Below are 26,488 nucleotides of genomic sequence, written 5' to 3'. Positions count from 1 at the left end.
CAGCAGTAGCAGCAGCAGCGGCAGCAGCGCGGGGTGGGGGCGGAGTGGCCAACGCTTGTCACGTGCGCGCAACCGGCGGCGGCGGCGGCGGCGGTGACTCGGGGCGCGCGGGAGTTCGAAACGCGGCCTGGCCTGCTACAGCGACGGTGGCGCCGAGCAGCGAGCTGCCTGCCTGCCTGCTTGCGAGAGTGCGAGCGGCAACAGCCTGAGCAACGGCACTCTGTCACAGGAGTGCGAGCCGCGCGCACCCACCAAACTGCACGCTCGTTCCGCACCTTCTTCGACGTTCGGTCGCAGTCATTCGCATTGTACGTCAACGGCGTTTCGCAATTGTCTTTTGATCGCCAGATCCGGTGCATTCGCGTGTGCGCGATTCCGTATATCGCATTATTCGTTATTCATTCGTGCGAATCTTTCTACATCGACGACTGTCATTGCTTAGGGACAGTAGGCAGAGATAACGGTCGAATGACATTTTGTCGAAGGGAATACCAGTTAAGAGCTGACAGTGTGAATAGCGTTGATGTGCGCGAGTGAACAAGTGATAAAAATCAGCAGTCAGGAGTCAGTGCGCATTCAGTCGCAGAGACTGATTCGTAGATAGAGTGAGACAGAGATTTACGAGTCATCCATTGATGCGTTGCCGATTGGAGTATAATTGAAGGAGTTTGCTGCTGTCCGCTCGATAAACAGTTGAAGAAAGTTTCGACGAAAGGCACGCACAAATAAAGTGGACAGTGCGCGCGTGCATGATATACGTGAGAGCTGTCGACGTTGGCTTAGAAAATAAAGCGGGGGCCGGCAATTTACGAATCATCGATGTGCTCTCGGCTGGCTGAATGTGAAACGCAGTCGTGACTGATTGAAAAGCCAGTGAAAGTGTTGTGGAAAATTGTGTGGCGCGCAGCTGGCCTCGCCGTCGTCTGACAATGACTGTGCATGCTGAATAATGACCGAAAGTTATGATCTTTGAGCCGCGCGCATAACCCGAGTTTCACGGCAAGCGTCCGGCGAAAGTCCTATCTCGAGCTATAACAACAGCAGCAGCCGCAATAACGACGGCCGTAATAATAATCGATAATCGTGCGTGTGATCGCGTGTCAGAAGCGAAAACCCAACCCAGCGGCAGCGCTTCGAGCCCGAAAAGCCAGTGCGAGCGCGGGAAAAATGGAAAGCAGCGGCATTACGGCGGACTAGTCGAGCGAGAGCGCTAATAAGAAAGCGAGGGGCGGGGAGAGGCGATATCAGTGGCAAGCTAACAGTGCGAAAGATTACGGCGAGCCACGGAATTCGCGGGCGCTTGCGCTTGCAATATCGGCGCCGCGCGCGACTGAAATTTCCCACGAGCGCGGAACAGCTGCACGTATAGAGGCCGAGCCGCACGGGCCTTGGACCGAAGCGAGGACAATCGGGAGTGACGGCCGGGCGTTGCGCGCAGAATTAAAAGGAACTAAGCACGACGGTGGCAGCGCGCATGCAAGTCGGGTGAAAGTACGCCAGATCCGAATCTCGTAAGTGTTCTGCGCCGAGGTCCGTGTGCGGGAAAGCCAGCCAGGCCGAGGAATCAGAGGCCGCGCCTGGCTCGCGGGCGCGCGCGCCACTGGGCCACTCCCTCGCAGCTCGGCGCCGATCTGCCGCTGCGGAGCGCGTGCGGCGCGAAAGGGACTGCGGAGCGGCTCGGACACCGCCGATGATCGATCGGCGGCCGCGATCGCACGCCCGAGATCGCCGCCGATAGGCCAGCGCCACTCGCGCCCCGACGACGAGTCATGCGCCCGAGCGCACCGGCGCAGCCAGCGGCTTGCCGCGGGCCACAGCTCTGCTAGAGGCCGGAGCCAGCAGCGACTCGGCGGCCGCGCGCACCGCAGCGGGGAAACGGCACCGGGCGCAGGGCGGCGCGCGAGGAGGCTCCCCCGGAGCGCGATGCCGGGCCCCGGCCGGCCGGCGGCGCTGCTGCTGCCGCTGCTGCTGCCGCTGCTGCTGGCGGCGGCGGCGGCGCGCGCGGAGCAGCGCTTTTCCGAGACGCCGACGGAGTACCAGGAGGTGTCGCAAGGCGAGGACGCGCGGCTGAGCTGCCGTGTGCAGGACAAGCGCGGCCAGTGCATCTGGCAGAAGGACCGCAAGCCCGTGGGAGTGCACCCCGACAAGTACGAGTGGGCCGGCACCCGAGACGGCGACTGCTCGCTCCTGGTCAAGCGGGCCAGCCTGGAGTTCGACGACGGCTTCTGGGAGTGCCAGGTCACCCCCGGCGACTTCACGCGGCAGGACGCCCTCACCTCGCCGCCCGCCCGGCTGCTCGTGCGAGGTAACTGTCCCTGCCCGAGCGCGCCTCCACTTTCTTCCAGCCGGCCTGCTCTTTTTGCCAGCCTTTCAGTGGCCTGCTATCGCGCACTTTGCGCTTCACTGACTCGCTGCTCTGCCTCCGACGAGCGTTCGTTCTTTTTCTCGCCAGACTCGCGAACGGCGGCGCCGCCGCCGTTGCTGCTGCTGCTGCTGCTGCTCGGCTGCTGCTCTGCTGCTGTACTGCCTGCTCGCTTGTGTGTGCTGTTGACAATGTCGACTGGCGCTGCTTTGTTTTCCAGCGCGTGCAATGCAGCTGTGTGTGCTTTGCTCGTGCTCTGTGATTGCGCAACGCTCTTTGACGAGGGCAAGCACCGGCTTCCCGAGAATCGAGACTGATTTGCCCCGTCTTTTCGACGGAACGTGCACTTCCACATTTGTCATTCCCCGTCGAGCTAACGACATCTCACGCGCCACTACTACATTATACGCACGCGTACCTGCTCCCGGGCATCCCCTTGTTTCCAGCTTTTTTAGTTTTTTTAGCTTTTCTGCACGCGACAAAGGCTCGTCGCAACTCGATTTCGCTCGTATTAAGAACTCTCTGAAACACTTCCATTTGCCTCGGGGGCTCCGGCTATGCTAATCGAAGCCTTTCAGACAGGCCTTGGGATATGAAATAGTTAATACTACTTTGCATCCAAATGAGTAAAACTGGCTGACAATCGAGCCATAACGCTGAAATATTGCAGTTTTTGCTTGCATAAACGATTAGCGAAGCATCGGAGCCGATGTAGTACGGCAGCGGGGAGAAATAGGTCTAGTCGGCGCGAGCTGAGGAGGAAGCTAGCAGGAAGAATGTTGGCAATTCGTCAACCGAGCGCTCAAACGCAGGCATGTACCTCGTACCTGCACACCCATAGAATGGCATATGTGTTGGTTTTATTTGGGTCTGCAGAGCGCGCTCTCCCTATCCTTCGGAGGCCTTTTTTTTTTATACTTGCTCGTCTCGTCGTCGCAAGGGCTTGTCGCGCGTTTGCTCGACGCGCGGCTCGTTCCCTTTGTTCCCTGCAGAAGATAGAAGGAGCAAGAGACTCGGCCTGACTTTCCTTCCCTTTTTCGCGTTGGCCTTATTTTTTGCGCGGCCGCCCGCGCCTCCGCGCGTCAATTTTTTTCTTCGTTCCTCCGGCCCAATATCTTTTTACGGCCGTACGTGATTTTCTCGGAGCGATAAACGGCCGCGAGCCGTGCTTGCTTTTTTGGGCGCGAAGGCGCAAAAACCAGGGCTTATTGCTTAATTTCACTTGGCTGACGAAACAGAGGAATTCCAAGATTTACCTACCGAGGCGAACGCGGAAAAGCTTTTTTCGACCGTAGCTAGCTCTATACAATGCCGTGAGAGTAGGAAGTGTCGGCATCACTTTTTTTCTTTCTTTCTTTCTTTTCAATCATTCAAATGCGTTTCACTTCGTGTCTCACAAGCTCGATGTACACTTAACTTTCAGTACTTGTACCGACTTTTAGCTTTTTACTTTATTTTCTTAGGAATGTTACAATCACTCACACTTTTACCACAAATTACAATCCATTACCATTTTTCTCAAAGAGAAATATCATCACACTTTGAGACTCTTATTTCATTTTTAAGAAGGAATTTTTACCTATCACTTATAACAAAAACGGCAGCAGATGAAGAAAACTTGAAATTCTCACAGTCAGAAACATACTGGAATATTTTTCCTTGAGTAAATACTTTTATTTCAGTCGGGTTCGATTCGTGCAGATATCGATTTTACACGATTTCATTCTACGCGAATTTTAAACTTTTGTTTATTCAACGTAATGTTTTTTCAATTGTACAGAAAACGTCAAATAGTATTTATTAGAAAAAAAGCTTGGATAATAATCGATCGAAGGTATCCTACATAAAAACGATCACGATCCGTATTTCGAATCTAGATTTTGACTTTAAAGAAGGTGCGTGCATAATTTTAGGCTTTACAACTGAAAAATTAATGGGGTGGTAAAAGTGTCTTGTCGACCAAAATTTTTTTAATAGGTTGTATCTTCGGTGAAAAGTAACTGGTAGACGCGTGCGACGTCTATATTAAAATATTTCACTTTTTATATATATAAAGCTTGTAATGATTCATTTATCTACTCTTTTGAAATGTATAATTATCTGAGTAAAAAGTTAGAAAAACCTACCGAAAGTGTGCCAGAAAACTTTTTCAAATATACGAAAAAAATTTTTCGTTATACCACCAGTGCCTTGTCGATAGACCTAAATCTAATCTAAAAGATAAAAAAAGGTTTTATTTAAAATTTTTTTAGTTAATTACATTTTCTTTAGAATGGTTTGGTCTTCCTGCAATCGGTCAAAAACTTGTTGACTAATCGTGAATACTAAATCAGAGAGTCGTAAAACTTGTATTTTAGAGAAAACGCGATTAAAGTTTACTACATGTACCGTAACCTGTAGGTAGAGCGTTAGCAACAAAAATTACTGCAGAAACCCAATTCGATTTTGATTCTGAAATTCCAACAGCATATTCTGGGATAGATTGATCCATCTTTACAAGATTTCTAAAAATACATCATCGTAAATACCTTAAAAACCGTTAATGAACAATTCAACGTTCCGTAATTAATATTTGGCATTGGGAAACTCGTCGATGTAACATGGAGGATAAGGTTCGTATCATTCTAGAGTGCAACAATTATTACCATTGTTAATTATCATCATTTTGAAAAACGGTATAATTACGTGCGTCAGTAGACATTTTCTGCTAAAATGATGACTTGAATAGAAATTATTGAAAGTACTGACCGAGAAATGTGAAACTGTAATGTGAAAATCAATGCTTAATGGACAAAAAGAAAATTCTCGTTAAGAAACCGTTAAGAGAATAAAGAGTACGTGTGTTTTGTTGGAAAAGAAAAATACTGTTATCAATGAAAAACGCAAAGATAAACGGGTAGAATGAAAAGGAAAATATAGCGTCAATGATGCGTTACGTCTGAATGGTTAGGAACAGTACTATTAATTATGGTGTAGTGCGCGGAACAATCGGGTTTCAGTGGTATTTAAAAAGAGAAAGGAAGAAAGAGAGAGAAGCGTAATGAGAGAGAAATGAATTTCTGCCATCAGGATAATTGAAAATCCAGTCGGCGAAAAGTCTCGACAATGCTGTCTACGGTGGCAGAGCGATCGCACAGTATACAGCGCGCAGTGCAGTATTTAAAGGAGAGAGAGAGAGGGGGGGAGAGAGAGAGAGAGAGAGAGAGAGTGAGAGAGAGAGAGAGAGAGAGAGAGAGAGAGAGAGAGTGCTGGCAGAAAAGCTGCAGAGTCGACTGGCGACGACTCGCGGGCGGGGGTGGCGCAGCAGCAGGTCATACAATGTGGCAGAGCAGCAGCAGTGGCGGCGGCGGCGAGAACTTGAGCTGAATTATCATTTGTGGGCTCGGGAAGGCTGACAGGCGCGCGGCGACGACGACGACGACGACGACGACGACGACAACGAAACGAGCAATGCAGTGCCGCGGAAATAAAAAGGGAAGCCGGGGCGGAGAGAAGAGTCCACACAGAGGCGAGAGGTTAATTCGAACGCGGGTAATTGCTTAACGCGCGTGTGTAGGCGCGAGGGAGGAGTACGGGCTTTCGCGCGTGAAAAGGGAGCTGAAAAAATGCGTTCGGAATTCCCGTGTGGTGCAGGTGCGCGCACGCCGGCGCTCGAAGCTGGGAAAGCTTGAGCTTGAGCCCGCAGTTGGGAGTCGCGCTAATTACGAGCCGGCGCTATTCATTGTCTAAACGAGCCTACCCTTCATTACCATCGGGGATTTAATGTTAATGGGCGTCGTTTTGCCGGCGCGCTTTACGCCCGCCCGAGCCATTATACTGGCCTATCGCTCTACCAGCTCCCTCAGCTCTGCCTCTTCCCCTCGCTAACTACACCCACTTCTCGCTAAATCTTTGCTGCAAACATTCATTGCCGCGCGCGCTAAACTCCTTTGCGCCACGCGCGACCGCATCGATCGGCTTTTTTCGGCTCTTTCGGCTCTTTCGGCTCTTGCGGCTCCACGTCCGCTGCCTAATCCCCTAACGCTGACTTATCAGCCCGTCCAAAGAGACGCCCTCGGCAGTCGATGGCATTCCGGTCTCGTGCTCGCTCGACGCTTCTCCTGCAGCAATCGGCGACGCGAAGAAACCTCCGTCGCAGGCAAAAGTCCCGTCAGTACTTTGTATGCACTTACCGTTTATTGTGCTTTACGCGCCGTAAAGATAATTTCATTCTCCGGGGAGATCTCGATATAGCTAAGCGCGCCTTTACCTCCCTCTCGGTCGTAGTGCTTTTCTCCAACGCTGCTTGCCTGCTCGCTGGCTTTCTGACTCATACGAATTTGATGGCGCGTTTCGTTGATAAGCGCAGTCGTTTCAAATCTCTCACGGCCCTCGCCTATACGTACTCGCGCTGAAATGTGCAACGTCCTCTTCGCTCGTTCGCTTGCTCGCAGTCTTACCTATAATAGACCGAGGCTTTCCTTGATAATTACACTTTTATACCTCTCGCGGGCTTTTCTACGCAGTCTCGCTTTCAAAAACCACTCGCTCGCATTTCTCCACCTTGCGCGGTTATGATATTTACGAGGCTAATATGCCGGGTTGGGTTGGGTTGGGCAGTCCCACCGACAGATTCGACGAGAGACGAATTAATTTTCCCTATCTCATCTGGCTCTCGACGCGCGTTTCAACGATTGCCGCGATACGTGTGCGTGCGGCTGTGCGGCTAAAGAGCGGACCAGTCGAGAGCTTACCCAGGAGGACGCGCTGCGAGGGAGAAGCAGAATTATTTATTGGATCGCGAACACATTTGACATAATGGGCCGGGTGTCGTCGGTGTCGCCGGTGTCGCCGGTGTCGCCGGAGACGCCGGCGTCGTCGCCTCGATAAATTCCTATAGCCATCGGCGCAGCGTCTCCGCGGCCGTCCGCGTGCCCCTTTCGCTCTCTCGAAGGTGGCTTAACCAAATAAAAGCCAGCGCCGGCAGCGGGAGGAGAGGGTCGGAGTCGGATGCAGGCGGCACCGCGGGGCCACATTGACGCATCCTTCGTCTATTCCCTTTTGTTCGCGCGCTAACGCTCCGCCGCCATCCGCGGCTAAAAGCCTTTTTGTGCGGAGGCGCGAGCTATAATGCGCCGAAGCTGCACGGCTATATAGCTATGCGCGTATATCGCGAGCCGCCCGCAAGAGATATGACTCGAATCTCCTCGCGGAACGAGAGGCGTCACGCTGCGCGAGCACCTACATAACGTGGCCTCAGCCGAGTTCAAGCCCAAGCAGGTAGCCACTTTAAAAGCTCATTTTTATTTGGATTCCCATTAAACCGACTAATTTATCGTCCCACTAGCCTGATTCTAAGCCAGGCGCGCACCGTTCGTTCTTTATTCATCGTGGCTTGATGCGCGAATTATCATCCGTCGTCCTGCAACACTCGCCCAGTCGCAAAACGCTAACGACTCGGGCGAAAAGTTAATGTGCAGTCGCTTTATGAATTCAGCAAATAATTTGGTCGCGGTCGTGACGCCCGCTCCCGGACAAAGCGCCCGGTTGCCGCGGGGATTGTCCTATTCCGACGCGTCCGCGTAATCCCTGCAGACGAGACAAACGGCACAACTCGAGCGCGACACCTCTGCTCGCTCGCGGTCGCCGCCTCGCGCACCTAGCGCTCGACCGATCGTGAATAAAGTATGGGGGGGCAAAAGTCTGTCCGTCCGCGACTCTATCTGCAATGTGTCAATGTTTCATGGAAACAACGCGCGGCGCACAATGCCAGTTAAACGCGTTTTCGAGGAGGGCTGGACACAATTGGATCGCCGACGCAAGCATTCGAGGCCAATGGGTGGGTCGACGTCGCCGCATCAAATATTCTCCGCGCTCGGAGCCACGCCTGAGGGCTAATGTGGCGCTAATTTGCTGCTGCCGCCGTGATCGAACGGCTCGGAATGCATTGTGCCTCCCGATTTCGTTTGCGCAGTGCATTCCTGGCGCGCCCTGGCCGCTCTCGTTGCAAATTTTCCGCAATAATGCGCGCATCGGCGGCTGGCGTCCGTTGCCGCTAAATTCTTGCCGATCGGTCGATCCACCGAGAAATACGAGCGCTTTCACGGTTCCTTCGAAAACCACCGTGACGGAATGCTGGATTAAATGCGATCGTGAAAGAGTGTTGAGCCCGGAAGGTGCTGAAAGACGAGAGTTGAAAAGAGCTGGCTGGGCGAGGGCATGTATAATAAGCAGCGTGAAAGGGAACCGTGGGCAGGGGAAGGGCTGGGGGTCGAGCAATCGAAACAACAGGTTGCGCGTATATAGAATACACTCACAGTGGCCGTGTGTTCGTGTTACAGTGAAACCGAGGAAGCCGCAGCTGGAGTACGCTGGGGCGCTGCTGACCACGGCGTTGACTCTTCGCGAGGGGCAGGAAGCAATGATATCCTGTGTGTCGAGATACGGCAACCCGCCGGCCCTCATCAAATGGTAATTATCCCATCCACGACAAATCCATCGGCATTTTCCTTTTTTTCCTTCCGATTCCCCGCAGCTCGCTTCGCCGACCAAACAAACGCACCGTTGCGACGCTGCTTTCGGAAGATCTGTTTAACGGCTGGTGCTGTACTTTTATCGGTTTATGGCTTGATTTTCTTGATAGCGTGCTCTCGGTCTGGCGCTGTTGCACGCCCGATGGTGGAACGCAGTCCACTCAAAATTCCCGGTTTTACGTGAAAATCGCGGCTTCTTCTGTTCTTCTAGTTTTTCTTCTTTGCTTTGCCGCTTCGCCGTCATAAATCACCGGCTGTTTTGTCCCGAGCAAACGTTCCTTCAGCGCTCCGTCGTATCAGCTTTATTTGGTACTAATTGCGCCGTGCCGCGGGCCGAGAGCACGTGTATGCCTTTTACGAGTGGGCCAGCTGTCGGCGGAAAACCGAATCTCGAGTTCTCTTCGCGTCTGCTTGAATGCGCGTCCCAGTCCTTTGTGCGACTCAACGCGTCGTACCTGCGATCGCTGTTCGTTCTACGTTGCCGAATGTGCGCGCCCTGCGTGTGTATGCGTCTGCGAGTCTATCGCAAATTATGCTCTCGGATAGGGCACGACTAATTTCGCTATCGCGTCTATAATCAGCTTGTGGTGCCGCTTATCCCCTTCTCTCCTTCAACGAACCACTCACCGTGCTCTCAACCTTTCTTTGCTCGTCCCGTCAACTTATTGCTCATATTTTACTTAACACCAGCTTATTTTTTTGCCGACTCGTATTAGCGCATTCGAAGCATATGTGTTTATTTCATTGCTCGACGGCGAAACGTATATGTCAATTAGCTTTGATATGCAGATCGAAACGTGCATTAAAATTATTACGATCTGGTTATTAGTCGTATAATTACGCTGTTCTATTATGTTTACGTATAATATAACATTAACCAATGCGTGGTCTTATTGAAAGCTCACATGTATTAATAATTATGCATCTCGATTAATTAATTTTTTAACATGTTCGGGAAACAGATTCTTATCTAGTGTGAGGTTTTCGCATGGCGCGTTGAAAGATTAATTAATTGACAGCACATAGAATTATTAAAACGTGAAATGTGTTGCTGTAATATATGCTTTTAGAAAATTTATTTCCTCTTAGAAACTAAGCGGCTGAAAATATATAGTGAAAATGTTTGTATACACTAAAATATGTTAATTTACATGAAGAAAACCTTCTCGTCTTACCGGTATGCCCTCTTGACACTCTCAAGAAATATCAATAATAAAGTACCGAGTATTTTTAGGCTTCTGCAAGACTCGCAGCTCGAGACTTGGAGCTCCAAGTCGACTCGAGACCCGGAGCTTTCAACTTTTTCGAGCCTTTCAAACTTTTTCAACTTTTCTGAGAGACGGTAACATAATTTTAATTTTAACTCGGTAAGAGCTGATCTAATTGTATGATGAGCTCGAAAACTCGAATGTTCAGTAGATTTGAATGTTGAATCATTACAATTTTTATAGACCATGTGCGTGAATTATCTCGCCGGTTCGGAGGTTTCAACTGCTCTAAGGCTTTACAGAAGCTTAGGGTTCTTATAACAACAAGAAGTCAAGGATCGCTAATGTTAAACATCCTTATCATTTATTCTCGAGGAAGAGTCTGATGAATTTCTTGTAGGTATCTCAGACTACGACGAAATTGTATCTTATACATGTAAAATCCTGCATTCATTTTAATGAACATCTTACAAAGTAATTGTAAATTAATATACACTAAACTGACACATATACAACCAACAGACATTAAATTTTATGTCAGTGGTTGCATTTATTGTCTGGCTTATGCGCGCAAAGTCCCATTATCGTTTAGCCACATCGATTTATCAAATAAGCTTGTTCATTTCCAATAAAGTATTAAAACATCAATACATCAACACATTAATACGTAGTTTATTTATTTAGGTTGGTAGACTGGCGACGCGTACTTTTTCTCTCCGCAACGCTGTCAAATTCACGATAGCTGACAAAAAAGAAATCTTCTAACCCAGTGATTCGCAAAGCCTGATCGAGGCAGAAAACAAACACTCTCATTGTCGCCAAACGAAAAAAGCGGGAGGTAGAAAAAAAAATCTGCAAAAAGGCACAAGCGTCGATCGATTAATTCCGCTCTCCTTTCCCATCCGTCAGTGATGAGCAAGATCGAGCGTATAGGCAAAGCGAAAAAAGAGAGATAGAGAGGGAGAGAGAAGAAGCGAATGGAACGTTGGAGCAAACGAAGCTTTAAAATGGACTTGGGCACAGTGAGCGGACAGCAGAGAGATAGCGTGCGGGAGAGGAGTAGGGGGAGCGCGAAACGGAGGACATTGCGACTAAGAGGATGTCGTAGCAAATAATAAACTCTAAGTATTGTTGATCCCATTGTATTAAAGAAATTTCAGTTTCTTTACTAGGAATGGCCGCAATCATTGAATAAAAGCGAATATCAGTGATTAAAAAAATGACAGAGCGCAGAGACCTCCCAACAAAGGCGGATCGTAGATTGAACTATTGTCGCTGAACACTTGGTTGTTGAGGAAACTGAAGGACATCCCAGGTAGAGCGAGATCGAAAGGGCGCCCGCGACTCGTCGTTGGGTAAACTGCGACCGATCGATGGAAACGGTTTGTCCCTAAGTGTAAATTTGCTAGGACGTCCCCTCGAGCGCGGGCGCGCGGCTCCGATTATCCGTCGGTGGAAGCTGGCGTCGCTCAACGTATGCAAGGCACGGAAAGGTGAGCAGGCGCGTGCACGCGCGGCCGAGTGGAAGCGCGAGCCTGGAGATCAGTTGTTCGTGAAATATCCTCGGTTAGCCGTGTATCATCGATCACGCGAGGAGAAGGAGGAGGATAAACGAGCCGGCGCGCGCGTGCGCCCGGCTCCATTAGAGAGATGCTGATTGCAGGCGGGCGCACCGGAGCGACGGCCGGAGCGACGGGAGGCCAGGGGCAAAACAATCGGCAAAAGTCGGGCTCAATTAGTCCCGTAATTAAGCCAAGACCACCGTACGGGCATAATAGTTTTCACCAAAACTGCCGCCCGTAACTCATTCCGCTGGCCGGCTCGCTCGCTGCAAAAGAGAGCAAAGGCTCTCACGGGCGGCGGCGGCGGCGAGACTCGGCGCGCTCGCTCCAAATGAAAATAATGACTCTCGATGGACGTACGCGGCCGTCGAGCGTAATTTTCCTCGTGTGCAGCCCGACGAGAGAGAGGCTAGCGATTGCCGAGCTCGCCTGCTTGTCCCGTACCCCATACTCACAAACCGTAAGAGAGCGAGCAAGGGGCCGGAACGTCGCCTTTGTGCAGCAGCAGCAGCAGCAGCAGCAGCAGCAGCAACGGGGCACTGCTCGAGTTTGACTTTTCTCTTGGTCGCTATAGAGCCTCTTAGTTTCACGGTCTGCCGGCTCTGACCGCGCCTTATCTAAGCTCGCCTTAGAGAATAATTGAGCAGCCAGTCCCGACTTTAACGAGCGACGGACAGTGGCGCTGCTTCATTCGAGTCAATATATCGAATGAATTAAACGTCGCGAGCAGTCCCTCGCAGATAGTCTCGCTGCCGCTGTCATTATGCACCGGCGAGTCGCGCCGCTTTCTTGCCTCGCAACGCTTCGCCTCGCTCGCTCCGTCTCTTCTCATTCTTATCGCCGACGCGCGTGGACCCTCTCCTCTGCGCTCCTCTCTTTTCTGTCCTTGTAAATGCTTACCTCTCCTGAATTTGTTCCGTCGAGCGCGAGAACTGATGAATGGCTTTTGTTGCATTGTTATAGCCGGCCGACGGCAAAAAGTTACGACAAAAACCCGAGAAAAAAGAAAAACCTGTAATTTTCGGGCTGACAAGCCGCAGACTCGCGTCAAATTTTTAAATTACAATGGCGCGCCTTTTTCGGCGATTATTCCGCCCGCCACGTACATTTTTACGTAGCTATGTATATGCATTCATCTGTGGGCCTCGGGCGATTTGTCGCCGGCGACAGTTTGGTCTATTATCTCGCGCCGCTCGCTTCGCCTCTATGCTTAGCGCGTCCAGTCTTCTTCGAATAATCCTTTTATTAAAAGTCAATACGTCGAAAGACCTTTGAAAAATTGCGCAATACGCATCGTGTAATTACTACGTCGGCCCGAAATTTCCATCCATACAAGCATGGAAAACGCTTTATTTTGGATAAATCGATGCGTCGAGGCCGGATATAATTGTGAAAAAGCGCCGAGTACACGCAACAAACAAATATGCAAGAATTGATGTCAAATATACACAGATGGGTCGCGAGTATGTAGATATTTATTTAATAAAATTCAATGCCGAGGTAACAAATATTTTGGATTAATTGAAAAAAAAAAAAAATCCCAACTGCAGAATTTATGAATTTATTATCGTGTATTTCCATTGGATTCGTTAGCCCAGAGCAGACAAATCAACGTGGGCGCAGAAACACACGGCGAAGCGGTGCAATTACGAATTAATTAAGAAATAATTAAAAAAATAGAGGAGGAGCTTGGGCGGCGGGGGAGAAACGCGTAATGCAAGGCATTTTCATTGAAAAAGTGGTTGAATGCCGCGTGTCTGTCTATTCATTTTTCCCGGCCGAAGCTCATTTTCTCGCGCGGCTTTCACGATATAGCCCATTCAATCCGCGGCCTGTAGATTTTTATCCCGCAGAGCGCGAGGCAGACGGCAGACTCGTGTGTGGGCGCGCTCCCCTTTGCTCTCCTCTGCCGCGTGTCGCGCTGGCACGGCGCTGCAATGTCGTGTATTATGCGCGCTTGCCGAGAGACAGCCCAGCCCATTTTCGCTGGGATTCCTATTTAGTTCCGGCAGAGGATTATATCCCGCGTATCCTCTCGTGAGTTCAGTCGAGCGTCCGCCGCTCCCCTCCCGCTCGCGCTCGGGCGCTCGGTCGTGCAGTCGTAATTGGTCGCGCGCGGCCCGCTGCCTTTTTCCCGCACTTTTATTTGCCCCGCTCGTTTGGCCGCGTCGCCGTATTCCGACTCGTTCGAAGCGCTTCTGCAATTTCGATGCTTATGCTTTGGTAATCTTCTCACTTTCTTGCTCGCCAGCCGGCGCTCGCCGCTTTGCGCCTCTCCTTTTGCTTCTCCGCCGTAGCTCTTCTCGCTCGCCTCTTCTTATTCCGCGGTGTGCTGCGCTTTCTCGCTGCGAGAATGCAGACCGATTCGCCAAAATTTTTTGCTTGCCTACGCCCCGAGGGCACAATGTCTTTTTATCGCGACCGGCTAATACAGCTTTTCTCATTTGTCCTCTCGAGAGCCGCCGGAGTAAAATCCCGGCTGCGCTGCTGTTACACAACTTAATTGGCTATTTTACTTGTTTCCCCTGCTGCTGCCCCCTCCAGCCACTCCGAGAACACTCATTTGCATTGTGTTTGCCAAGTTTTCGGGCGGCACTTTCGCGACCAAACCGGTAAAGCTCCTTGTTTACGTTGCAGGTTCATAGGGGACGAGGAGGTGCAGCCCATGCGAGAGCAAACTAATGCCACCGAAGTCGATAATCCAAAAACTTGGGCGGCTCACAGTCAGCTTCGAGTTCGTGGTAACCGAGATAATCACAATAAACCCATAAAGTGCTTGACGATGCATCCGGCGAGCCCGCTCAGCGAGCTCACCGAGTCCAGATTCGACATTCACTGTGAGTATTAACCCCTTATGTTAATTGCTTTGCATTAATCACCAACGATTCCTATCCCGACCAAGCAACTTCATTTTCACCTCGTTATCCAAAATAGGATTTCCCTTCTGAGCTCATGCAATATGCCAGGACACCTCTGACCTGCCAATCTTTCAATATTTTACAACATCTCTTGTTAGAATTTCAACGTTCGTTTCAAAAAATCATTTCGCTCTGTTTCTTTTGTCATTTTCCTTTCCCTTCGCCTTTATTATTTGATTACCCGGTTGATTTAATAAGTACGCGTAACCAATACGGTATATGTCCGTAAGTTCAATTCATGCTCACTGTAACGCTACGGCATTACGTTCGCGTTATCAAGCACTGGCGGTTCCATACATTTAAATCATCCTCGAAGGCGATATCTGTTTTGCAGTCACTTCGGCTAAAGTCTAAATATACAAATGCAGTAAACCGATCGATTCGTATTCTTTTACTCTTCTAAAAGCCCTCAGCGTTTATTTTCTAACGCGTGAATTAGCTAAATAAAAATCAGCTGTCAAAATTCACTACTGAGTGTAACATCCGGAAGAGTCTTTTGGTTTCTGTTGCCTTGCACTCACGAGATGGAGTCGCTCGAAAGTTACACGATTGCAATTGTTAGAAGCACAAATTACGCTTCGAGTATTCTATTGCGATGTTTAGTATTTTCAAAACTTCATAAATAACGTCCTCAAAAGGGTATGTAGTAGTTGAAAATCTTTATTTTTTGTACACTACTTAGTTACTAGTAATTCATATTATAAGAAAGCAGTATGAAAGCGCATATAAACAAATAAACACATTTTCGTGCATACCCGATATGAAGCTGTACCAAACATGAATTATTTATAAATATCACAGTAATGGTCAGTTTTATGTTCCAGTTTCAAGTATTTCAAGTATTCAAAGAAGAATGTGTAGTCAAAGAGAAAACCTGATGGTTATTCAAAATAAATTTTGTTATTCCAGTGATAAAAGTTAAAATATTGAACTCTGTTTTACTTCGCAAAACGAGTGTTTGTACGTAACGTGATATTGCCGCATAATAGCACTGTAGCTGAGCTTTTCGTACCGAAACTACGAAAAGTATCAATATCATAACTTATTTATAAGCGTTACACAAAATTCAGATACGTAAAAACGCCTATACCCGAAGAAAGGACGGTTAATATCGGCTCCTTTAAAGATGCCTTTAGAAGCATTGAAATAAGGTGCCGTACATTGAAAATGGTTAGTTAAACGGTAAAGTAGTTTGCGCACTGCAGTCCCATGTGGGATTCATCTACCTTGTTCAAATCTGAAATTAAACGCGAGCATTAAGATAGGCCCAGGTGCAGCGCCAAGTATTTCACGTTAGTTACGAAAACGTTAAATATGATGAGGAAAAAAAGAACGTTTGTCAAGATGGTTTCGATATTTCGGACCTAATGATAAATGAATTGGGAGCAATCTGGAAAGATTCGTTTAAGATTGAGGTCAATTCCGATAGAATCGGTTGAGCTATGTTAAAAATGTTGAAGTAATCAGGTCGAATATAGAACCTTCTCCTTGTCGAAGTCGGCAATGACGAATGAACATGAGTGGATATAAACTGCCAAACGAAATGCGTATGGAATGCGGTGGTGAAAGTACGAGGACGTATTTGCAGATTCGCCGGAGGTGAAAATGGAGACTAGCCCGCGGATGTTGGTTTCGGGACTAGAGGACTCGGCGAGCTTTGTGAGCCTGCGCTGCACCGCCGACTCGAACCCGCCAGCGACGATCAAATGGTACAAGGACTCGTCGCCGATAATGATGTCGTCGTCGGGCGACAGGCTGCTGCCGTCCGGGGCGCTGTACAACCGGAGCCTGGTGAACGGCAGCTTCGTCGAGTCGGAGGTACGCTTCGAGCCCATCAAGCGCGAGGACCAGGGCCTCTACAGTTGCCGAGCCGTCAACGTCATTGGCGAGAGCGCGCCGGCCAGCTACAGGCTCGACGTCGAGTGTAAGTACAAACGAACCGCCAGGGGACTTTGTCTCTTTGTCTTGCGTACGTCGACTGTGTCTCCGCGGTCGCTGTCGCCGCGCCGCGCCGACTCTCTTAATCTCCTTATTCATTATTCAACGCAAAGCCGGCCCGTCATTGCCGTCTATACGAATCTTTTATTTCCACTGGCGCTGTTAGCCTGATCAGCTATACGCGCGTCTCTCCCACGCTCTCAACCCGTCCTCTCCGCGGTGCTCCTCTCGTTTTGTCTTCCGATCGAATTCCCTCTCTCTCGATTGATCCTATTTCGACATTTTCTTTATTGCACCATTTGTACGCGCGAATCAATTTTACAGCGGATTCGCCTTCATACGTTGTTATTTGGAAAAGATCACCATCTTTTGTGTCCCAGAGATGACCAGTGTCTTCAATTATAACAATTACAATTGGACGACCTCTTACTCAGCTGTTCATTACTAATGTATTGCGTATACAACTTAGTATACAAATTACAAAATAATAATTACTGTAGGTTTAGAAGGTGACAGGACAGTTGGTGCTTAATGAATTCTCGATATTGCATTATTAATACGGATTAATTTTACAGCGTAAAGATACGTATCAATAAAATCTAATTATACCATATTTTAATACGTCTTGAGCTTTCTAGAACAGTTAATTGATTGTCATTTTCATCAACTCTATCTACTTTAATATCAAAAGTTTAAAACTGTCATTTTGACGAAAAACGAGGTAGGGAAAAGGGGGCACCTTTCTTTTCATGAATATTGTTTTCATCTTATTTTAAATGAATTGAATACATAAATTAATGTACATTGATTGTTTTTAAGCTTGTTTTTAGTAATTGGTGAGGAATAATCACGTCACTAAGCTATGAAAAATATCCTCAGGCTGACGACAGCGTACGTAAACAGAGAAAGTCGTCGTAGCTCTAGAGCGATTTCAAGTCTTAAATCAATAGATTTTTTTAAAAGAAACAAGCATCCGTTATCAAAATTTGGTTCGCTTGTGTCTGTTTGAAGTTATTGTTGATTTTTAATAGGTGCCCCGCTCTGCCCGGTTAGTTGATTTTCAAAAATTCGAAAGCTGTTACCCTTGTAATTAAAGGCTTTGATAACGAGTTTATTAAATTAAAAAATTTTAAGCCAGACATTTGGATATTGGATTTTTCAAGATGAATAAGAGTGCCTCGTCAGGATTTGAATTGGACGTGTCTGAATGAAGTTATCACTGTTAAGCCCTTAGGTACTTCACTTTGCCCGAATGTCCCCTAAATGTACAGCATACAGTCACGTGTACAAACCGAAAAACATTTTTGCTGAATTTTTTTCTCCACCGCGTAGCTGTTTCAATGAAAGAATGATCATTACGTGACAGAAGCTATTCTATATAATATTTGAAATCCAGGCTTCAAGTTTTCTTGAATGAAAGTTTCTTCTTATCAGAGCACATATTGTCGTATAATTATTATAATCACTTGTGGGTTATAATGAGAACGTCGCGTGTTCGCTTGCAACATGATATCCTGTTCTTTACTTCGAGCATGCTGTATATGTTGACGGCGCGAGCGCGCTAAAAATTATAAAGCTGCGAGTGCAAATTCGCTTGCTAATCGCAATCAGCTTTTGCAAATGTGTTAACCATAAGAACCGGTACATTTCATGGGCTTTTATGAGTCTAGATATAGAGCATTGTCATCAAACATTAGATATTACATCAGAGCATAAACACGTAGCTTTAATTTTTAACCCTTCCAGTCACGCAATTAACGCGGTAGTTTAATTTTCAATTTGATATACTACTTTAGATTTTTTGCGTTGATGATTACGAATTTAAAGACAGATTTTTTAAATTCAAAAAGCCAAATCCAATATGATAGACGAGAAATTGACAAAAAACATATTTTTATAGTTATTTCGCCATATTGGATTTGCTGTATTGAATTTCACCCATCAAATGAGGTTTTTATATTGAATAGCATACAAATTAACTTTTTCTTATTTTTCATAATTACGGTTGCCATATTGGCTAGCCATTATCTGTTTTTGTGAATACAATGACGGTAATTTCATGTTGAATAATGAAATTGCGCCAACAACGAATTAAATCCACAAAAACACTTTTTTTCTGCGTCCATTTGTTTGTAACAGTAATGAATTTTCATAATTCATACAATATCTTGATCACACTATAGAATAAGTATTTCACCAACTAAAATATTTTTTGAAATTCCCGTTTTATGCGTAACTCGGAAAATTTAATGATAAAAAAAGGAAATAAAAAAGTAGACACTATAATGGCTCCTTTGAGTATCGATTTCATCTTCGTGTTGAAAGTATAGAATAATTAGTTTTTTATTTGATAATCTATCGATATGTTACGGTTAGAGCTCCTAATTGACTAATTCAAGGTACAGCCTGCATAAGTGCTACACTAAATCGTTAAAACTGAATTTTATCCATTCGATATTGTAACCGCATTACTATTAGCTATTCTCCTTTGCATCTGCAACGTTCAAAATAACGGGCGGGCTTTGTCAAATTTATCGTCGTATAAACGGTGGCTATAGCAACAAGAGAAAATAAGCAACGAAGGAAATTTATAAAGAGAATCTCAATATAAGTTAAAGATTTGACATATGCGTGCGCGTGTGCACCACAGATGGACCAAAACCACGCTCTCTAGATTCGTCGCAGCCGCTAGACAGGCCCCTAGACGAGATCGAGGAGACAACGGGTTTGGGCTCGAACATCGAGCCATTCGAGTGTCCGGAGTTCGAGGCCAATCCACCAGCGCACTATCGTTGGCTGCACCAACGCGGCGGCACTACTGACACCATCGACAATCGCAACAGCGAAAACGGCCCCGACGGGGGTCGCCGCTTACGACTGGAAAATGTCGGCTGGGCAGACGAGGGCGAGTACCGCTGCGTTGCCTACAACGTCATCAATGGGGTTGGTATTCAGACTTTGAGGTACAGCAAATATGCAAGTCGTAATACGAATTGAGCAAAGAATTCTGTGGCTCGGCAAATACGAATGTGAATAACGCATAATCTCGCGTGGTCTCTTTCAACGAATACTGCAATGCGCGCTAAACTCTATCTGTGTGGCGCAGTTGCGACTCGTATAAGTGGAGAATACGATGAGCTTGGTGTGCGTAGTAACCCAATAACCCAAGGCACGAATAATAAATGGACGACGATTGGAAACAGGTGCGTCGCGAGATGCCGAGCGACGTGCGCTTCGTGTTGCACGTGATCGGACCGCCCGAAATCCAAGCGAGACCCCACGGCTCAGGCGCGGAGCGAGGACCAGACGGCGTGCACGAGTCGGTCGGCTGGGCCGGCGAGCCGGTGCATCGTCTCAAGTCGAGATTCTGCTCGCGGCCACCGCCGCGCATCGTCGCTTGGCAGTGGGGCAGCTCCCACATACGAGCAGGTCAGTGTGCGCACTCTCTAATTCGCCTTTCCCCGTCTCCGACACCCAGCTGCTCGACGGCCTTTCTCCGGGCTCTCTCCGGCCGGGCCCTGACGATCGATTGACTCGTTCATCCCGACGTCCAACTACAAGCTCCGCCGGCAATATCTGTCGGCTTGTCTCGGTCAGCCCGTCGCACGCATCGCCCGAGCGACGTTCGCGTGATAATTTCATTATGCTCCCTTCGGCCGTAGTTGTTCTTTCCGTTGTGCCCTCTGCGCGCGAGCTGTCAGCGCCGACAGCTTACACGGCCTAGAACGCGCACTTTCACGCTCGCGCGAGAAAGTTCGATGAGGCGAAGAGTCAGTTTGTCCCACGTATGTACTTACTGGCCGCTGGCGGCACGCCGGACAAGCTAGACCCTATTGTACAAGTTGTTGCTCGGCTGGGGAAAAAAGCAGCGCGCGCGCGTGCTCCTGATAAATAGTATTCGATTTATCGTTAATGCCGTACATACAGATTGGCAATTAGACTCGGCCACGGCACGGCTCGCCTTGGGCCAACTTGTCCTTGATATATCTATCTGTAGCAAGCGTGAGAAAGCTGCACAGATCGAATGGCGCGTGTGTGTGCTATGCGCGAAATGTCTGTCTTGTATTACGACAATGCAACCACTCTGGCATTTACGAATTTATAACGCGAAAGTAGACCGCGCCTTTTTATTTTTCATTGTTTCAACAATTTATGAGCATTGTCGTCGGGCATTACAGCTTTGGCATAATAAAGATAGCGCTGACCATTTTCTTTTTCGTTGTGCCACAAGAGCCGCGTTTACCAAAGCAGCTTACTTTGCTACCGCGCTCTAACAAATCGCCTCGATTATTCCCGATTAATTCACTCATCGAGCATACTACGTAGCTGATGAAACATTGCCGTAGCCAGCATTGAAATTTCATAATCAAACTCAAGGATGCTCCGGAAACGTCCGAATTCGGACAATGGCATTGCGCTGATTTCTTTGTCCAAAAGTCGTCGGGCATTGTACGTTGAAAGTTTTATTCGCTCGCTCGGGGACGTTCGGGGATGTTCGGGGATCGACGATGGACCCGAAAGCGGATTATCGATCGATTTAACGGATTTGTACGGGCGATGCAGGTGAAAGCATAAGCCCGAAGTACGAGGCGCTACCCCTGGAGCCGATAATCGAGAACAAGATGGTGAGCAACTGCTATTGGGCGAAGCTGGAGATCCGGGAGCTGCAGCGCGAGGACGCGCGCAAGTACACGCTGGTGGTGGAGAGTGACAAGGGCCGCGACTCGACGGACATCCGGCTGGTGGTGCGCGACCCCAGCGAGCTGCGGATCATCGCGGCCGCGGGCGCGGTCGGCCTGCTGGTGCTGCTGCTGCTGTTCGCCCTGGGCGTTTACTCGCTGATGCGCTCCCGGCGCAAGCACCGCGAGTACCGCCACGAGGAGGAGGAGGGCAGCATCTCCGCCGAGACCTACTACGGCGCCTCCCAGCAGTCCCAGCAGTCCCAGAACGGCACCTCGGCAGCCGCCAGCCAGCCGCAGCCGCAGCCCACCAAGCCCACCACCATCGACCGCAACGGACAGCTCAAGGCGGCCCTGCACCAGCAGCAGATGGTGCGTATACGCGATTAACTCGGTCGGCCGTTTGCGACCGCTGTGGAAACGCGTCAGCTGTGCCGTCCAACCGATCATCGGTCACGGCCTCGGCGAGCTAGCGAGAAATCCAAGCAGCGCGCACGCCCGTCAATGTGACCGGCACTGTGTTTCAGCAACAGCAGCAGCAGCAGCAACAACACCAGCAGCACCAGCAGCAGCAGCAGCAGTACCAGCATCAGCAAGTGCATCAGCAGCTGCAGCAGTACCACCAACAGCAGCAGCAGCAGCAGCAGCAGCAGAATTGCGGTCCGAAGGGCGCAATGATGGGCGGCGTTTACGGCAGGAAGCCGAGCATCGAGGGGGGCCTGGCCGTGATGTACGACTACGATCAGATCGCCTGCAAGTCGAGGGCGGCCATGAGCCCGGAGGCGCTGAAAGTGCGCCGCGCGCCGGCTGTGCTGCAGCCGCCGACGATCGTCTAGCACACATCTCATCGATACGACGAGGGCCGATTCGCCGTTTTCTACGGCAAGGAACAGCCCGAGCTGCCCCCTAGTCCCCCCTTCGACTCGATGGCATTCCGCGATTAGTGGCTCCGCGCTGCTCGCCCGACAAGCTTTATCGCTCTCTCTCCATCGCGCGGCACGCACCCCCGCGCGCCCGAGCTGCCTGGCTCTCGCTTTCGCTCTCGTTCTCGCTCTCGTTCTCGTTTTTCTCCGACGCGGCGTGAAAAAGCGTTTTCGTGTTGCTCTCTCCGGCGGCTATTACCTATTTATCGGGCCTCTACGCTCGCCGCACTGCCGCCGCCACTTTCGCCCTCGCAGCCCTACTTTTGCGCGGCCAATCGAGCTTTCTCGTCGCCAATCAATTCTCGCTCACCTGCTCTTCTCGCCTTGTATTCTTGTACATATAGCCGTTCCTCCAGTCCGCGACAGATTTCATTTTGCGCACGGGTGTCCCACCGCGGCTAGGTTCTCTCTCCGAATCACGACCGCCTGAGCCTCGGCACTGATTGCGTTGCCGATTTTTATTTCACGTCCCTTTGCGCGACAGCGCCTTGCCTTCTTGCAACTGCCATGACTTTTCCTTCGTACTTTACGCACTTGCCGCCGTGCATGTTATACCGACAGTGGCGCTGAATACCAACTACTGCATGACCAATTCTTTCTTGCTGAAACAGCCTTTGTTTCAAAAAAGACTGTTACCCTCGAACACGAAAAAAGACTTCTTTACTCAACGTCAAGTTTCGCTTCTGTGACAACAAACTGAAAACCATTGTTCAACAATCTCTCTTACGGGCGCTTCGACGCGCGAGACTGGAATACATAAGCGCATCCTGTCTGACAAAAGTCCGCGCAGACTTTCTTTTTATGTCACTCCTCATCGAGATTCAAGCCCCGTTTTTCAAAAATTTAGATCCTACTCTATTCTCGAAAAACTTGTACAACAGTCATTGTTATTCTTCAGACGCGAGAAAATAACATTTGCATTTTGACGTTCTTTAATTTTTATTCTTCAGACATTATCTCGTTCAACATTTTCATTGTTTCCATTTTACATTCCATTTATTTATTGTAATCCGAGCTACGAAGAAATGTTACGTATTGAAACATTTAGTATTTGTTTGTTCCTTTTTTTTACAATAATTTACAATTATGCTATTATACCCTGAAAGTAGTTCTGTTGAGAAAAAAAAGATGATCCATTGTTTATACAATACATATCTACGTGAAATGTTTTTCAATTGTTGATATTTATACAGTTTAAATCAAAGTAAAATTATTACTTTACCAAAACCCTTTTATTACCTCTTAAGCTTTATAAATTTATTTAATTCATCGGTCGTTGAAAAGTCAACAAAGAATTTTTAGTTCTATTACATTTAGCTTATGTGCATAATTTTTTAACGAAAGGATTTGTAAGAAAAAAATTAATATTTGCTACTGTGTACAATTTTAATTTTTAGCAGATAAGAACAACACACCTTCCAAAGATGTAGTTAATATAAATTTAAGGTGATGATAGAAATTAAGACTCATTCATAAACTAATTACAATTTCTTATTATTTGATTAGATGAGCGACTAATTTTAAGTATTACTATTCTGTAAGAATATGTATTTTTCTTAAATATAGTTGAGAATAAATTAGTTTCATGTAAGTACTTAACAAGTTGATAAAAATAGGTAATTTATAAAACATGCTGCGAGAAATGTAAGCTTGCAGGAAATAAACCAGATTTCAATATTATTTATTCAGACATTGTTGTATTTTTGACTGATATCTAAAATAAAACAGTATCAATAAAAGAACTTGTTTGTGTCTTTGTACATTGTTACTTAAGTAATTATTAATAAACTTATATTTTAAATCAGACACTTTTGAATACCTAATCATCCTCCGTTATATTAAATTATTGTCTGATTAGAAATAAACTTTTACGTTTTAGAATTTCACACATCAATAAGATGTTCATCGTCATTGATTATTAAATTTGACAATCGGATTGATATATACAAGGATAATATAATTTTATATATGTTCACCCACGCTTCGCTCGGGTTTAATTAAACGTCTCGACGAGAATCGGATTACTTTCTTGCACTTTAGTATCGAAATGTATTATATTTCTGCTAGTTGCACTATAGTATATCGACGAGACATTTCTTTTTTCTTGAAATTAATTTTTTCAAAACTATTCTCTATTAATAACATATTTTTATGCGAAAAACGGCACTATCTACAATCTACATGTGGATTATACAATATGAGAGGAACGTATAGTTTGTCTTTGTCGCTGTATGAGGCACCTATGAGGGTCGTTCTTAATATTGATGAATTCAGATTGATTTCGCAAGAGAAATATTTATTATTGCTATTTATCAAAATTTGCATGTATCTATTAAATAGATCGCACATTAATTGTTATATGATTCTTTCAAAATATTTAAAATTTGTCGCCACTGCTATCCCAGTCTATATATAATTAGTTAATCAATATTAGTTAATAATAATAATAATAATAATAATAATAGTACGAATTTATTTACAGAACTTTATTACGGAGGTTTTATTGGCTTTAAAAAATTTATTACCAGATCGCGTAAAATTGTATATCAAGTTTTTATTAGCAGTGTAAGACTATATCACCATTAGGTCGCGTATAAATCTAAAATGACAGTACGACTACCATCTAACAGATAAACTAGGAACTGAAAAAAAGTTGCCGTTGCTATCATCTTCGTTCCGTTGTCGGACGTCGACATTGTGCCGACGCCATGTGATGTGTCGAAAGCAGTGAAACAACTTTGCAACGTTTCGGATTCGGACGTCATTGACGATTGACAACATGATTAATTGATAAATGTTCAATTTTTCAATATACATCTGAAATTAGTCTTTTTTTAGTGAATTTATTGTGCCTGTAATTTTATTCACATAGTAAGATACAACATGACTTATTTAGATTCGTGGGAAGAATTCGAAAAGTGTGCTGAGAGGTTATACTTACAAGATCCAATGAAAGTAAATATTGATAAAATAAATTTAATTATAATTAAACTAAATCTTTTTTTACGAGAAATTGTGATATATCTAGGCACGATATACCATGAAGTACTGCCATCAAAAAGGGGTTCTTTATCTAAAGTTTACTGATGATAAAACGGTGAGAAATACTTTTATATTCTATATTAAATTTTATAATTAACGAAAATGTTAAGAATCTTCAAACAATTACTTTACAAAATTTATTTCATAAATAATTTTTTTTTCACAATCCGATTTTCTAAATAATTGACTAAAGTGTAATTACAATTGTACATGCAATTATTTATAAATATAGGCTTATAGAACTGTATTTATAAAAATAACTTTAAAGATTAAATAATAACAGCAAATTTATTGTAGTGTCTGCAATACAAAACTGAAATTGCCCAAGACATCAAGAAAATGGAGAAGTTTATTAAGAATTTGATGCGACATATGGCTTCAAAAGACAACTGAGCTAGTTGTGAAAATACTTGAAGGACATAACGTTTATCAAATTTTTGTGCAATGGAAAGATATACTTAGTGTCCCAGCCCTTTTATATACAAAAAGTGTAAAAATTACACTTTATTAAATCATGCACGGTGTACATTTAAAATACCAATCAGGAAGCTATCTTTCATCAATACAACACTGAAATGGATTTAGCCCTGATGATGCACTACTATGTGCAAGAAATCATATGACGAATGAACATTCTGTTTTGTAACTATTGAATTTTTGCATACTTTAAATACCATTAATACTTAAGAACAAGATCAAGATTTTTATTATTAATATCAACTGATTCCTACAATTTTTTTATTAGAATTTATTTCTTATTGAAAAATAGTTTTTTTTACTAAACTTGACTGATAATTTATGCAATATAGGAAAATTGTAGTGGGGAAGACAGTCATTACTATAGCTGATACTCAAAATCAGTATCTCAATATCTCTAGTCGAACGTTGCACTAATTTTGTACATAACTTTTACTCTAATGTTGGACACAGTATTAATTTAACAATGTGGTTTTTATCATTGATAGATTCAAGCGACATATGATTTTTATTCCCTGAAGTGGCTGATAACATATTAAGCAAAACATTGAAAGAATTACAAAGTGGTTGATTTATCTAAAGGTTGATCTTCGCTAATTCCCATTGCCATTTTCCTTTAATGTATAAACACATGATAGAAGGTAGTAACAATAATATTGATTAATAATTATTTATAATGAATCAATATAAGTTTTCTTTAACTACATCAAGTAATACTGCAATTATATAAAAGAATTGAATGATAAACTGTGATAACGAAATAATTCATAAATAATAAGCGGAAAAAGATTTTGAAACATTATTGAAAATTTACAAAAAAAAATTTATACAAGCTTCAATAGCTTTTTCAGCGTACACTTTTTTACA

The 26,488-nt window shown here is 46.1% G+C and overlaps 2 protein-coding genes across 3 annotated transcripts; both read left to right on the top strand.

The window, feature by feature from the left end:
• The first annotated feature begins 215 nt into the window (after positions 1-215).
• On the top strand, positions 216-23,813 carry LOC131667429 (hemicentin-2). 2 transcript variants are annotated; one of them, XM_058940827.1, is made up of 8 exons: positions 216-2,305; positions 8,683-8,812; positions 14,282-14,481; positions 16,151-16,486; positions 19,151-19,443; positions 19,704-19,929; positions 21,064-21,551; positions 21,713-23,813. In XM_058940827.1, the coding sequence occupies exons 1-8, from the start codon at positions 1,924-1,926 to the stop codon at positions 22,013-22,015; spliced, it is 2,358 nt and encodes a 785-aa protein (XP_058796810.1). In that variant the 5' UTR covers positions 216-1,923; the 3' UTR covers positions 22,016-23,813. The 2 variants fall into 2 exon arrangements, with proteins under 2 accessions (XP_058796810.1, XP_058796809.1); XM_058940826.1 differs by having other exon boundaries at positions 21,707-23,813.
• A 985-nt stretch (positions 23,814-24,798) lies between these two features.
• LOC131667438 (signal recognition particle 9 kDa protein) lies at positions 24,799-26,402 on the top strand. The gene is made up of 3 exons (XM_058940843.1): positions 24,799-25,057; positions 25,131-25,199; positions 25,442-26,402. Exons 1-3 carry the CDS (start codon positions 24,986-24,988, stop codon positions 25,535-25,537), a joined length of 237 nt encoding a protein of 78 aa, XP_058796826.1. The 5' UTR covers positions 24,799-24,985; the 3' UTR covers positions 25,538-26,402.
• The last annotated feature ends 86 nt before the right edge of the window (positions 26,403-26,488 follow it).

Source organism: Phymastichus coffea, unplaced genomic scaffold (genome assembly GCF_024137745.1).
Source record: "Phymastichus coffea isolate CEN01 unplaced genomic scaffold, Cenicafe_Pcof_1.1 PCOF00066, whole genome shotgun sequence".
In the NCBI taxonomy this organism is placed as follows: Eukaryota; Metazoa; Arthropoda; class Insecta; order Hymenoptera; family Eulophidae; genus Phymastichus; species Phymastichus coffea.
This window is presented reverse-complemented; position numbering and strand designations above follow the sequence as displayed.